This window comes from Podarcis vaucheri (genome assembly GCF_965113315.1).
Source record: "Podarcis vaucheri genome assembly, chromosome: 4".
NCBI classification, from domain to species: domain Eukaryota; kingdom Metazoa; phylum Chordata; class Lepidosauria; order Squamata; family Lacertidae; genus Podarcis; species Podarcis vaucheri.
The window spans coordinates 2,806,027-2,819,709 of NC_138762.1; the positions used below are offsets into that span (position 1 = coordinate 2,806,027).

A 13,683-nucleotide genomic window follows, 5' to 3' on the forward strand; every position below is an offset into this window, starting at 1 on the left:
GAGGGACATGAATTGCTAGCAAATTACATAATCACCTCCTTGAGGGCTGGCTCATCTTCTCCAAAGGCAGAACCCCATTAATTAACAGCACAGACTCACACCATAGCCAAGACGAGGGGGGAAAACCTCAGTCATGCACAGTCATGCACATGTGGGGGCTAAATGAGGACGAAGACCAGGCAGAGAGCAGGGTTCAAATCACCCCACCTGGCCAGGACAATCCCTGGGTGCTCCCTTGGGCCACTCGCCTGACCCACCTTGCAGGGCTGTTGTTGCGAGGATAACACGGGGAGAACCACGCGCGCCCCTGGGAGCTCCTTGGAGGAGAAAGCGGGCGATGAATGCAATGCACGAAATATATGAGAGGCGACCAGGTTTTGCAGGTGAGGGGCCCCCGCCAGCCTCCGCTTCCAACACCCGGCGCAACGACGCCGAAGTTTCCCCCCGGGCTCGGCTCGGGGAGCAGCGCTGCTCCCCCCAGCTCCCCTTCGCCCTCCCGGCTCTCTCTGCCGCCCACTGGGGACCCCCCTCACCTGCCAAGTCCGGAGCGCCGGTGGAAGTTGCATGCATGCATGCAGGGCGCCGCGTTGCCATTGCATTGCACTGCACTCCATGCAACGCCTGCACGCATGCATTGCCTTGCACGCCCACCAAGGGGTCTCCCCGCGGTCCGATGCGTCCCCTCCGGCGCGGATGCAGCATTGCAAAAATAACACACACCCCCGACGCAGCCCTACCTGGGGGGCAGCCTCCGCCGCTCCGCCTCCGCGGGGATCCCCGGGCTCCATCCTGCCGCCTGATCTCCGCGGGGGCGCAGGCAGGCTGCGCGGGGTCTGCGCGGAAGAGCCCCTGCCCGCCCGGCCGCCGCCGCTGCGCTCATTCCATGGCCGGGAGAAGAGTGCTTCAAACAAAACGCCCGGCCCGCCAGGCCACGCTGGGAAACGTAGTTTGCGCACCCCGCGCGGGCGCGGAGCCCAAGGGCGAGGGGTCTACGGATCCCGGCAGCCCCCGCGCCGGGGACAGAGGGGGAGAGGCCGGGTGCAGGGATGGAGGGACGGGTGGGCGAGCGAGTGAGTGAGTGGTAGCCGCCAAGCCTTGGCCGAGAGCCAGGAAGGGCCTCCCCGGAGGAGGAGGAGGGAGGCGCAGAGCGGGAGGGAGGGAGGGAACCCCAGGGGTCATCTAGTGACGGCGCCCTAATCGAAAATTTCACTTTAAAAAAAAACTTTCAAATTTTTTAATTTTTCCCGCGGCACACCAGGCAACATCTCGCGGCACACTAGTGTGCCGCGGAACAGTGGTTGGGAAACACTGGAGTATAGCATCTAGATGAAGGGAAGTAATAGTGCCACTGTATTCTGCTCTGGTCAGACCACACCTGGAGTACTTATCTAGTTTTGGGCACCACAATTCAAGGAGGACACTGACAAACTGGAACGTGTCCAGAGGAGGGCAACCAAAATGGTCAAAGGCCTGGAAACGATGCCTTATGATGAACGGTTAAGGGAGCTGGGCATGTTTAGCCTGGAGAAGAGGAGGTTAAGGGGTGATATGATAGCCATGTTCAAATATATAAAAGGATGTCACATAGAGGAGGGAGAAAGGTTTTTTTCTGCTGCTCCAGAGAAGCGGACACGGAGCAATGGATCCAAACTACAAGAAAGAAGATTCCACCTAAACATTAGGAAGAACTTCCTGACAGTAAGAGCTGTTCGACAGTGGAATTTGCTGCCAAGGAGTGTGGTGGAGTCTCCTTCTTTGGAGGTCTTTAAGCAGAGGCTTGACAACCATATGTCAGGAGTGCTCTGATGGTGTTTCCTGCTTGGCAGGGGGTTGGACTCGATGGCCCTTGTGGTCTCTTCCAACTCTATGATTCTATGATTCTATTCTATGATTCTAACTTGCCTGGGCAAAGCAGGGAGGAGAGGGGTCCTCTGTTACCCACACCCTCCTTGCGCAGAAAGCATCTGCGCAGAGAGGGGAGGCGCAGACTGGGAGTCAAGAAGCTGCTTTGCTGGGGAAAGTTTAGGAACCGCCCACTCACGGATTCTGCCAACGACTGAGTCAGCCACGGAGAGTGGCACTCTGAACAGGTAAGGTTTATTTTGGCAGCAAAAGCAAGGCTTCACAGCTAAGCAGGGAGATATTTGCCTGCTTGCTCTCGAGCAACCCCTTGGAAACATTACACACACACACACACACATATATATATATTCTATTTTATACTTCAACAGGATTCCGCTCCATGTCATGTTGCTGCTGTGTGCAAAAGGTGCTTTCAATATAAAGATATTTCACTGCCGGAATGGCCTGGGAATAGCCCAAACTTTAACCCAATCAGAAATCTATGGAGCCGACTAAAGAAACTTGTTAGTCAGAAGCAACCCAGCAATAAAGTCCAATTAACAGAGGCAATAATTTAATCTTGGTTTCACTTTATTACAGCTGCAGTACTAAAAACTTGGTTCATATCATGGGAAGGCATTGTAAGGCCGTAATTAAAGCTAAAGGTTGCCAATGGTTAGGACTGCTGTTCTAATAAATACTCCTTCATAAAAGTTCTTTCATTACATTCTTCATTAGATTATCCTTCATTGATATATAATTTTATGGTATTACTCCACACAAAAGTGGTGTTATGAGCCATCAAACCTCAGAAATACACTTTTCACAAAAGGTTTCCACAATTTTGGCCACTAGGAGAAGTTCACTTTAAAGTTAATGTTCTACTTATATGGGATCAGACTATTATTTATGTTTCATGTTTATATATGTGTTGGAAGCCGCCCAGAGTGGCTTGGGCAACCCAGCCAAATGGGCAGGGTATAAATAAAAAATATTATTATTACTAGAGGGTTACATTGATTTAAGAGCAGTCCTGTTCTGGAAAAGATTAAGTTTGTAAACCATCTTCATCATCATCATCATCATCATCATCACTGCTACTACTACCTGAGATTCAATAAGTCTAGCTCTTCTCTGGGATGAATTTTGTTTGGCCCAACCATGGCATCCCCTCCATCTCCATTGTCAGTCATTTCTTTCATAGAATCATAGAGTTGGAAGAGACCACAAGGGCCATCGAGTCCAACCCCCTGCCAAGCAGGAAACACCATCAGAGCACTCCTGACATATGGTTGTCAAGCCTCTGCTTAAAGACCTCCAAAGAAGGAGACTCCACCACACTCCTTGGCAGCAAATTCCACTGTCGAACAGCTCTTACTGTCAGGAAGTTCTTCCTAATGTTTTTGATCAACCCAAGACTGACAGGAGCAAATACAAAACCAGAAAACCTGAAGCTACGTATGTGGTGTCCGGTACGTTTCCACAGCTCTCTGGGATGAATTTTGTTTGGCCCAACCATAGCATCCCTTCCATCTCCATTGTCAGTCATTTCTTTGGTCAACACAAGACTGACAGGAGCAAAAACAAAAACAGAAAACCTGAAGCTCCACATTTCCTGGACTTGTAGCAGAGCAGCACAGCGAGTGCTGCTTGTGTGTGTGAGCTTGCAGAACTCAGAGTCCAATACACTGCTGTTCCTCTAAATTACAAAGCTTTATTGTATGTACAGCAAGATAAACCATCGGAAGATGCAGACGTTGCGTCTTCCATGTCTCAGCAGAAAACGAAAGTCAGAAAGAACGAAGAAACAGCTTTCCTGGATGTTGAGAAAGCTCCTCCCCAGATGCAGGACACTCTGGGCTGTTAACCCTGTAAGCTCTAAAGCTCACAACTTATCTTTCCTAACAATTCTGAAGCTGACATTGAAGATGGCCTGGGCAGTTCAGACCAGCCTGATCGTGGTAGAAAAAGGAATAATTTGAGGAAGATTGTTCAAAGAAAAAACTGTAAGTTACTGTTTATTGTGGGGGTGTTAGGTTCCCAGGTGTTATAGGGGACGCTGTTGAGCTCTGTGAAAATATATGAGCTTGGTTCCATAGAGGTATGTTTTGAATTTCCAGGCTGATATGATGATTCCACAGGGAGCCTTACCAAGAGAGGCCACGATCCCATGAGTCTCCTCCATGACGTCCTTATGCAGAGCTCTCTGGATAGAATCCAGGTACGCCCACTCCTCGTCCGTGAAGCGAATGGCCACATCTTCAAAGCACACTGGGCCCTGAAAGAAAAAGGGAAATGTCCTCCTCTGAGACAGCAGAAATATGATCTGCTACACAATGTTCTGTTGGTTCCTTCCTGTTAATAGCAGTGTTGTTTCAATAGGATTGCTTTGCTGCACATTTTATTTATGGATGCTTATTTTATTCTGCCTTTTAATTATGGGTATCCGTCTTTATGCAAATAGGTGGAACTCCACCTTGTGTTTTCCAAGTCATTCTGCCTACACAAGCATTCCAGTTTCACCGATGGAAGGGATCCACTTTCTCCTCTCCTCGTGAGTTGTTCTGGGAAGGTTCCCTCCCAATGCCCTAGAGCCAAATTCAAGGGGTTCATGGGGGCATGGAGAGGGGGAGGGGAGGAATGGGGGGCAGGCTCCATTTTCCAGCGGATGGCGCTGGTTAGGTGAATCCATGCCACTATTTGTTCTCATTTGTCCACTTCTTAGAAACCGATTTTTGCATTCAGTGATCAGTCTAGAAATAAGATAAGCCTATTTTGGATGGTCATCTGTCTTGGATGATCTAGCAACGCAGGGGGTTGGACTTGATGACCCTTGGGGTCCCTTTCAACTCTAGGATTCCATGAAAACTGCAACTACAGATGAATCCTACTGGCGAAATTCAGAAGGCTGGTGTCAGAGTTCTATGGGTAGGAAATCACACAGTACACAACTGGAGTTTACACTTTCTTAGCAAGAACACGATATTCACAGACTTGGCTGAGTTTCGGGCCTCATGAGAACAGCAGCTCATTCCCAGAGGGTCTGTCAGTTTGCATAATCTAGCAGAGATTCCTGCAACGCAGGGGGTCTCCTGGCTCTGAGAGAAAATCAGGGAGGGTGGCTTCTGGCAGAAGGAGAGGGAGCCACCAATGGTTCCTCCTTCTCCTGACTCACCTCTGCCTCTTGACTTTCCTCTCCCTCTTGCCTCCTCCTTTTCTGCCTCTGATTCTGCACTGCATTCTGCCACAGAGTCTCCAAGCTCACTAAGCCCTGTTACCCCTTTAGCTTCTGACATCTCCTCTTCCCAGACTTCTCCCTCTGATAACTCATCCTTCTTCCACCTCAACTTCTTGGGCTCTGAGGCATCTTCCCTTCCTGGTTCCCCAGCTGCTTCCTCCCACCATTCCTCTGTGCCCAACCAGTCCATGATATTGCTCCATTCCTCGGCCTCTGTCCCCACAAGATAGCTTCCCCTGACCTGATCTGGTTCCACAGCCGCTGCTTCCCTTCTGCCCCCATGAAAAGGCGGATCAGGAGGTTTTGCTGGCATCATTCTGTCACCTGCAAGAGAAAAAATGTAAACAGGACGCCAGGAGTGCCTGCTTCTCTCACAGGGGAAAGAGGGCATCTCTAACTACAGATGGGCCTTTGAGAAAGCCTTACCTGCTGAAAGCATTTGGATGTTTGTGCCCATTTCATATGTTAGATGTGCAAAAACCCATCTCCCCTCCTCTGGAGCCTTGTTCCCAACTGTCTCCCCGCAAAAGAAGATGAAAAGAATATCAGTGTTTGTATAAAAAAAAAAAAAGGTTCTGTTGGCATAAAAGAGTCCATGAGAAGAGTATCCTTGCAGAGTACTGGTGTAGCTGCTCTGTGAGTCGCCTACTGTGGTCCTCTAGGACAGTGTTTCCCAACCGGTGTTCCGCGGCACACTAGTGTGCCGTGAGACACCGGCTGGTGTGCCGTGGGAGGGAGGCGGGCGAGTCGGGCGGCGAGAGGCGGCGGCGGCGAGGATCCGCGTCGAGCCGGGGGCGGCTCCGCGGTGGTGGTGCCGAGCGGCGGGGCAGCGCGCGCAAAAGGGAGGAGCGCGAGACAGCGGAGGAGGAGGAGGCCGGCATGTCCGGGCAGCAGCAGCAACAGCAGCAGCAGCAACTCCCGGCGACGGCTCCTCCTCCGCCCGCTATCGCCGCCACCACCACAACAGCCGCCGCCGCCTCAGCTGCCGCCGTCCCTCAGTCCCTCGCTCTGCTGCCTCCTCCCACCCCGGCAAGGGGAAGGGAAAAAACGTTCACTTTTGTGCGTCCCTCCCGGCGTGACGCTGCGCGCTGACGTCACGGGGCGGGGCTTTAATGGTGGTGTGCCGCGAGATTTTTTCCCGGTAAACAGGTGTGCCGTTGCCCAAAAACGTTTGGGAAACACTGCTCTAGGAGTTCAAACTGTTCCAGTAGCCGACGCTGAGTGCTTTCCTGATCCTCAGATCCTAGCTGCCCCAGCGTCACTGCAGACAGTTACAGCTTGCCACCAACTGGCTCCATACACCACCAGGACTCACCAGCTCCCTGCTCAGATGCTGTCAGTCGTTTTGCACTCTGCACAAGCTCAGAAACACTGTACCCATAACCTGTCAGTCTGTGTAAAAAAAAAAAATGTTCTGACCTCCCTTTGTTGCCTCAGCCTGGTCCTCGGACCCTTGTTGGCATAAAAGAGTCGACAAGAAGAGTATCCTTGCAGAGTACTTTCTGCTTTTATTCTTAAAAGCCTTTCTGCAAAAGCGACTGACCAACTGTACACAAAAGCGACTGACCAACTGTACACACTGTTGGTTTCTGCTTCCTCACTGAGCAGCGAATGTATGTCACAAGACATTGTTTTGCATTCCACACTCCAAGTTACTGTTGGATTCCCACAGGAATGGGAGACCGGATGTGACATACACTGGTTTGCTGTTTTTCACTGTTCTCTCGGTTTCTTTGTTAGAGAGACAGGTTGCTTCTCTGCTCTCACAGAGGCAAGATGCATGTTTGTATTCTCTCAGCATAGAGTGGAAATAAAGTTGAGAATGTGGCACATACTGCTTATCCTTCTGCTGTGTGGACTACTCTGCTTGGGCTCAAGATAAGAAAAGCCTGTATCAGCTTCAGATGGGCTGAAGCTGGTCAAAATCTCTCACACACACCAACACTACCAGCTTTCACCAACCAACCAACCCAAACCAAACTAACATTTCTCACTCTATATATACAACCCGGTGCAGGCCGCTGACTCATGCTGACCCAGCTTTTTAAGCATTAAAGAAACAGCTGCCAATTTTTAGCCGTGACAAAGAACCCTCAGATGAGTTGGAAAACCAACAGAATGAGACCAAACAGAGAAACACCACCTTCCTCCTTACCCATTGGCCTCTCTCTGGTGTCCAACGGAGGCCTCTCTGCCTCACAGGAATCCAGGTCCATTTCTGCAAAGAGATCCTTTCCCTGAGAAAGAAACAAGGATTCAAAACAGAGAATGGGGAGAAATATTAGTAAAAGAATGACAAAGACAAAAACATTCAAGGTATTACATCTCATTCCATGGATGCCTTCCCAAAAAACAGATGGGCCAACAGTAGAGCGTTATGGGATGTTCTCAATCCTGTTTGGAGCCCCTTGGGAGTATCCAGAGGAAAGTCTCTCTCACCTGCTTTTTCTCCTCTGCCTGACTCAGGAGGAAACCTTCGGCCAGGGCCACTGCCTGGGAACTGGTCTCTGCTCCGCATTCCCTCACCCAGCTCTCCATCTCTGGTGGAAGGACAGCCAGGAACTGCTCCAAGATCACCAGGTCCAGCATCTCAGCTTTCGTGTGCCTTTCTGGCTTCAGCCACTGACGGTCAAGGTGGTAGAGTCGGCTGCAAACCTCTCGGGGTCCTTTGGCCTCCTGGAAGCAGAACTGCCTCACCTGCTGGCTCTGCATCTTTGAGCGGAGGGTGTCCTCCTCACCCAGGATCTTCTGCACAAAATTTTCCCAGAACCCCCCACTGCTCCCAGTTTGGATGTCATGCCCTCTTCCTGTTTCAGGGCCAGCTGAGTCTTGCTCATCCATCTGTGCTCTCAGGAAGCCTGTGAGAGATCGGAAGGAACCTTTTGGTCTTCTGCCAAGTTCTGTCCGTCTTAATGAAAAGCTCTTGCAAATCCTACAAAGCAAATACATTGTTCTGTTACAGAATTTGTACAATATCAGGAGAAGAAAAAGGTTCCCTGAGCAAGCATGGATGAGTCTTGCTGGGAACCAGGGTAGGATTGCACCACAGCCCAGACCATTAGCTATCTTTTGGGGAGTAAAGAGGAGTAAAAAGAGAAGAAATACCGTATTTTTCGCCCTATAAGACGCACTTTTTCCCCTCCAAAAATGAAGGGGAAATGTGGGTGCGTCTTATGGGGTGAATGCAGGCTTTCGCTGAAGCCTGGAGAGCGAGAGGGGTCAGTGCGCACCAACCCCTCTCACTCTCCAGGCTTCGCGGATCTCTCAGCAAGCAGCGGGAACGTTCCCGCTGCTTGGGGAGAGTTGCCGGCATCCCGAAGCCTGCGCGCGCTGACCTCAGCGCTTCCAGGCTTCGCGGATCTCTTCCCAAGCAGCGGGAACGTTCCCGCTGCTTGGGGAGAGTTGCCGGCATCCCGAAGCCTACGCGCGCTGATCTCAGCGCGTCCAGGCTTCGCGGATCTCTCCTCAAGCAGCGGGAACGTTCCCGCTGCTTGGGGAGAGTTGCCGGCATCCCGAAACCTGCGCACGCTGACCTCAGCGCGTCCAGGCTTCGCGGACCTCTCCCCAAGCAGCGGGAACGCTCCCGCTGCTTGGGGAGAGTTGCCGGCATCCCGAAGCCTGCGCACGCTGACCTCAGCGTGTCCAGGCTTCGCGGATCTCTCCCCAAGCAGCGGGAATGTTCCCGCTGCTTCGGGAGAGTTGCCGGCATCCCGAAACCTGCGCGCGCTGATCTCAGCGCGTCCAGGCTTCGCGGATCTCTCCTCAAGCAGTGGGAACCACCGCTGGGCTCCCACGGCTTGCAGAGAGCTGCCTGTTTGGGGGCTGGGGTCGGGGGAAGCTCGGGCTGCCCCCGCCCCGCGCCTGGGGGGGAAATAATTTTTTCCCTTTATTTCCCCCCAAAAAAACTAGGTGCGTCTTATGGGACGGTGCGTCCTATAGGGTGAAAAATACGGTATGTCTCTAGCCTTCTAGCAATGCAAAATGTGGAGGCAACTGAAGGGATTTCTGGGAGATGAATCAGCCTTGTTGCTCCTGCCTGCCAGTCAATGCATGAAGTCAGAACTGACAGACAAGGGAGTCATTTGTATCTTTTGTAAAATGGATGCTTGGCTCTAGTGGGGGTCCTCACCCGGGGGTCCTCAGGAGTTGTTCTCCCCCCACCCCCACTCCCCTGCTTCTGTCTCCTTTTCTTGCACTTGGTCTCTCTGCCGCTCTCCAGACAGACTCCTGGGGTGGGGTCCCTTTTTCTTTGCTCTGAGGGCCAGGTATGCACCAGGTCAACCTCCTGAGGGCCAAGTGGATGAGGCCAAAGAAATCTCCCTTGAAATTTAGGCGGGTAATTTATTATGATTATTCTGTTAGATAGCTTAACACACAGAGAGCCATTGATGCCAAGGTCCCTGGAGGCTCGGTGAGTAGCAGCGCCCATTTCCGGCTGGTTTTCCAGCAACAATCCCTTTGGGAGAGAGAGGATGTGGTCCTGGGATGCCCTGCTCTGGGTGCGAGGGGATTGCTGCAGTGGCCTCCGTGGGGAGCTGCCCTGGGAGACGACTGGGAAACTGGTCCCCAATGCAGCAGCCAGACTCTGGGCTGGGATCCCTCTCTTTATTCCTGGCCTTTCTCTCCCACCCTTTTTTTTTGGGGGGGGGGCTAGTCCACCTCCTCGTCCAGCTTTGGAAAACCATTTGCAGGTGTTTCCTCTGTTGTGCAATGAGGCTGAGCGAATTCACACAGAGTTAAAGTCCCAGGGACTCCTTTGTTTGAAGAAGGGAGATCTTTTCTGAAAGGGGGGCGGAGGGTCAAATGAGTTTGGGATCCTCTGATCTGCAGGAAGGAGAGCGTGGCAGACCTGGCCCCTCCCTGGCAGGACCCTCTCCTCCCTGACTTGGGGTCCCCCCCCCCCGCAGGAGCAGATCAGCCCCCCCCCGGCCCCCTCCCCTGCTGCACCCCTGGGACCCCCCCCCCCGTCTCCCCACTGCACCCTCTGGGGGGAGAGAGAGGAGACTCACCAGATCCCAGGAGGGGGGAGAGCGAGGCAGCCCTTGCAGCAGAGACACAAAGCAACACCCCCCCCTTCCTAGCAGGAAAGGACTGGGGAGGGAGGGGCCTTGGCTCTGGAGGACCTGGCCCCCCCTTGCTTCCTGTCCTCTCTAGGAAGGCAGCTCAGTTCCCTTTAACCCTTGCCAAGCCGAGTCCCTCCAGCCCAGCCTTCTCTCGCTTGGCAGAACCTCAGATTATTATTATTTGTTATTTGGCTCCGCCAATGCCCAGATATCCTTTTGGAGCGCGAGGCTCTTGGCTGGACTCTGAGCATCTCCCTCCCTTGGCCAGAAACCAGAGGAAGAGCCTGCAGGGAAAAGGGCTTTGCAGGAGGCAAGGAAGCTCCTCCTAGAATTCAGGAGTGGAGAGATAGGAGGGGATCCCAGGGTCATCTAGTCCAACCCCCAGCAAGGCAGGAATCTCAGCTAAAGCATCCATGGCAGATGGCCGTCCGATCTCTGCTCAGAAACCTCCAAGGAAGGAGAGTCCCCCACCTCCCAAGGGAGACCTTTCCCTGCCCAACTGCTCTTAGATGTCCCTCAAGGCAGCGGGTCCTGAGTTCTAGCCCTGCTGAAACCATTGCACTGGCTGCCAAGGAGGAACCATGCGAAGTTCAAAATAAATAAATCCTATTCTCATCATAAATGAGTAATACTTGCCTGTGCATGCTTTTTATACTAATATACAAAAGTATGCCATTCCCTTGTCCAGAAATGCTTAATTGCTAATTCAATGGACTGAAAATGGATGGTTGTTGTTATTATTATATTTAGGGAAGCTTTTAATGTTTGATGGACTATTGTATTTTAATATTTTGTTGGAAGCCGCCAAGAGTGGCTGGGGAAACCCAGCCCGATTGGTGGGGTATAAATAAATTATTATAATTAATTAATTAATTAATTAAATTGATCAGGTGACTGTTCTCCTTTCGAAAGAGGCAGGTGGAATCTCCACGGTTGCTAATAGCATAACATTGAAAGGCTAGTGAAATATGGGGAGCCCTAGAGCATCTGCTTGGCATGCAGAATGTCCCAGGATCAACCCCTGACATCTCCTGCAAGGGCTGGACGAAATCCCTGCCTGAAACTCTGGGGAGCTGCTGCCAGTCAGTGTAGGCCAGGAGTCCTCATCCAGCTCGCCAGGATCATGAATTTGGCCTGCACGGCCATTTCAGGACCCACCAAGTGTCCGAGGCTGAAAGCATCTCGCCGCCCGCTCAGTCAGTCCCTGCGCAGCACTGAGGTAAACGCTACCGGCGTGGTGGCAGCCCTACCAATGAAAGGCCAGGGGATTTCGCCCGGGGAAGTGAGGCGTTCCCAAAGTAAAGGAAGCATTGAACTCTGATTAATAAGAATACACACAGAGGCTTGAACCAGCAAGACTCTGGGAAGGGTGCATATAATAATCTCTGTCTGTGTCTCTCTCTGTCTACCCCTCGGCCCAGGTCGTTTTATTCACAAAAGAACTTTTACAGAGTGTTTATAAGAACCAATCAGATTTCTTCTGAGCATTTCAACAGACCCCACGTGGGGGAAAGTTAAACTACAAACACTAATTAAGCGTGCATATTTTTGGGGTAAATGAAAACTTAAAAGGAGTGCATTCAGCAACCCCAGGGACTCTGTGGTGGGGGCAGTGGGGGCCGCTTTGGCCCAGATTGGCCCCTGACTCCTAGACACTCTTTCCACCCACAGGACCTGCGATGTTACACCCTTTGGGAAAGTGGGGAGGAACAGAAACTAGCAGCCAACGGCATCCCTTCTCTGGTGGCCTTTGCCCGAAGGTTCCCCCATCTCACAGCAAGTAGCTCTCCCTCGTGGATTCAGTCCTTTCATCACTTCCCTCTCCCCAAGAGACTCCCAAAGCTACTCATCCTCTGCAGTTGAGAACAGACCTGACTGAAAAAAACAGCTTTGTCTTCTGGTGACACCAGAGAATTCTAGAAGACATTCACCCTTTCCATAGCATTATGGATGCACGATTCCCACAGACAAGTTTCTTGGCAAGACAAGGGCCTTCTCTGGCCACTTGAGTGTCCTCCTCAGCATCTCCAAAGAAGGAGCTGGGTTGCAAGAACTGCAGCAAGGGGGGGGGGGCAAGCCAGGCTAATGGGGGGGGGCTGTCTAGCTAGGAAAGCAAGACCCAGAGACAGTTGTGGGAGACCCAGAGACCGGCTTCCTCTGTGCCGGAGCCAAAGCTGCGACAGATGGAGAAGCCTGACCTGCTGGGGGTGTCCATGCTGTGAGCCCCTCCATCCTACACTCTGGTTGAATTTGTGAGTAAATAAAACTATATGGACCTGGGACCCCTGGAGTCTCACTGCTCAGAGGTGGGGGTAGTTTGCAAATATGATCTCGTTTTTTGACAGAATTACAAGCCTGGTAGATGAAGGGAATGCAGTGGATGTAGCCTACCTTGATTTCAGCAAGGCATTTGACAAGGTGCCCCATGATATTCTTGTAAAGAAGCTGGTAAAATGCGGTCTTGACTATGCTACCACTCAGTGGATTTGTAACTGGCTGACTGACCGAACCCAGAGGGTGCTCATCAATGGTTCCTCTTCATCCTGGAGAAGAGTGACTAGTGGGGTGCCACAGGGTTCTGTCTTGGGCCCGGTCTTATTCAACATCTTTATCAACGACTTGGATGATGGACTCAAGGGCATCCTGATCAAATTTGCAGATGACACCAAACTGGGAGGGGTGGCTAACACCTCAGAGGACAGGATCACACTTCAAAATGACCTTGACAGATTAGAGAACTGGGCCAAAACAAACAAGATGAATTTTAACAGGGAGACATGTAAAGTATTGCACTTGGGCAAAAAAAATGAGAGGCACAAATACAAGATGGGTGACACCTGGCTTGAGAGCAGTACATGTAGAAAGGATCTAGGAGTCTTGGTTGACCACAAACTTGACATGAGCCAACAGTGTGACGCGGCAGCTAAAAAAGCCAATGCAATTCTGGGCTGCATCAATAGGAGTATAGCATCTAGATCAAGGGAAGTAATAGTGCCACTGTATTCTGCTCTGGTCAGACCTCACCTGGAGTACTGTGTCCAGTTCTGGGCACCACAGTTCAAGAAGGACACTGACAAACTGGAACGTGTCCAGAGGAGGGCAACCAAAATGGTCAAAGGCCTGGAAACGATGCCTTATGAGGAACGGCTAAGGGAGCTGGGCATGTTTAGCCTGGAGAAGAGGAGGTTAAGGGGTGATATGATAGCCATGTTCAAATATATAAAAGGATGTCACATAGAGGAGGGAGAAAGGTTGTTTTCTGCTGCTCCAGAGAAGCGGATACGGAGCAATGGATCCAAACTACAAGAAAGAAGATTCCACCTAAACATTAGGAAGAACTTCCTGACAGTAAGAGCTGTTCGGCAGTGGAATTTGCTGCCAAGGAGTGTGGTGGAGTCTCCTTCTTTGGAGGTCTTTAAGCAGAGGCTTGACAACCATATGTCAGGAGTGCTCTGATGGTGTTTCCTGCTTGGCAGGGGGTTGGACTCGATGGCCCCTGTGGTCTCTTCCAACTCTATGATTCTATTATTCTATTCTATG

General features: G+C 51.5%; 3 protein-coding genes across 3 annotated transcripts in view; 1 reads left to right on the forward strand and 2 right to left on the reverse strand.

The window, feature by feature from the left end:
* LOC309530315 (uncharacterized protein) overlaps window positions 1-13,683 on the reverse strand; it is a 367,943-nt gene that overhangs the window by 302,002 nt on the left and 52,258 nt on the right. The window contains exons 2-4 of the mRNA XM_082219131.1: window positions 7,520-8,012; window positions 7,236-7,317; window positions 5,322-5,404 (exon numbers count right to left, since the gene is read on the reverse strand). Coding sequence (XP_082075257.1) covers window positions 5,322-5,404; window positions 7,236-7,317; window positions 7,520-7,921 — 567 coding nt within the window. The 5' untranslated portion in view covers window positions 7,922-8,012. The remainder of the gene's footprint in view (window positions 1-5,321; window positions 5,405-7,235; window positions 7,318-7,519; window positions 8,013-13,683) is intronic.
* LOC309530282 (uncharacterized protein) overlaps window positions 1-13,683 on the forward strand; it is a 487,095-nt gene that overhangs the window by 120,603 nt on the left and 352,809 nt on the right. The window lies entirely within an intron of this gene.
* LOC309530302 (uncharacterized protein) overlaps window positions 1-13,683 on the reverse strand; it is a 218,749-nt gene that overhangs the window by 6,552 nt on the left and 198,514 nt on the right. The gene's annotated exons all lie outside the window — the stretch shown is intronic.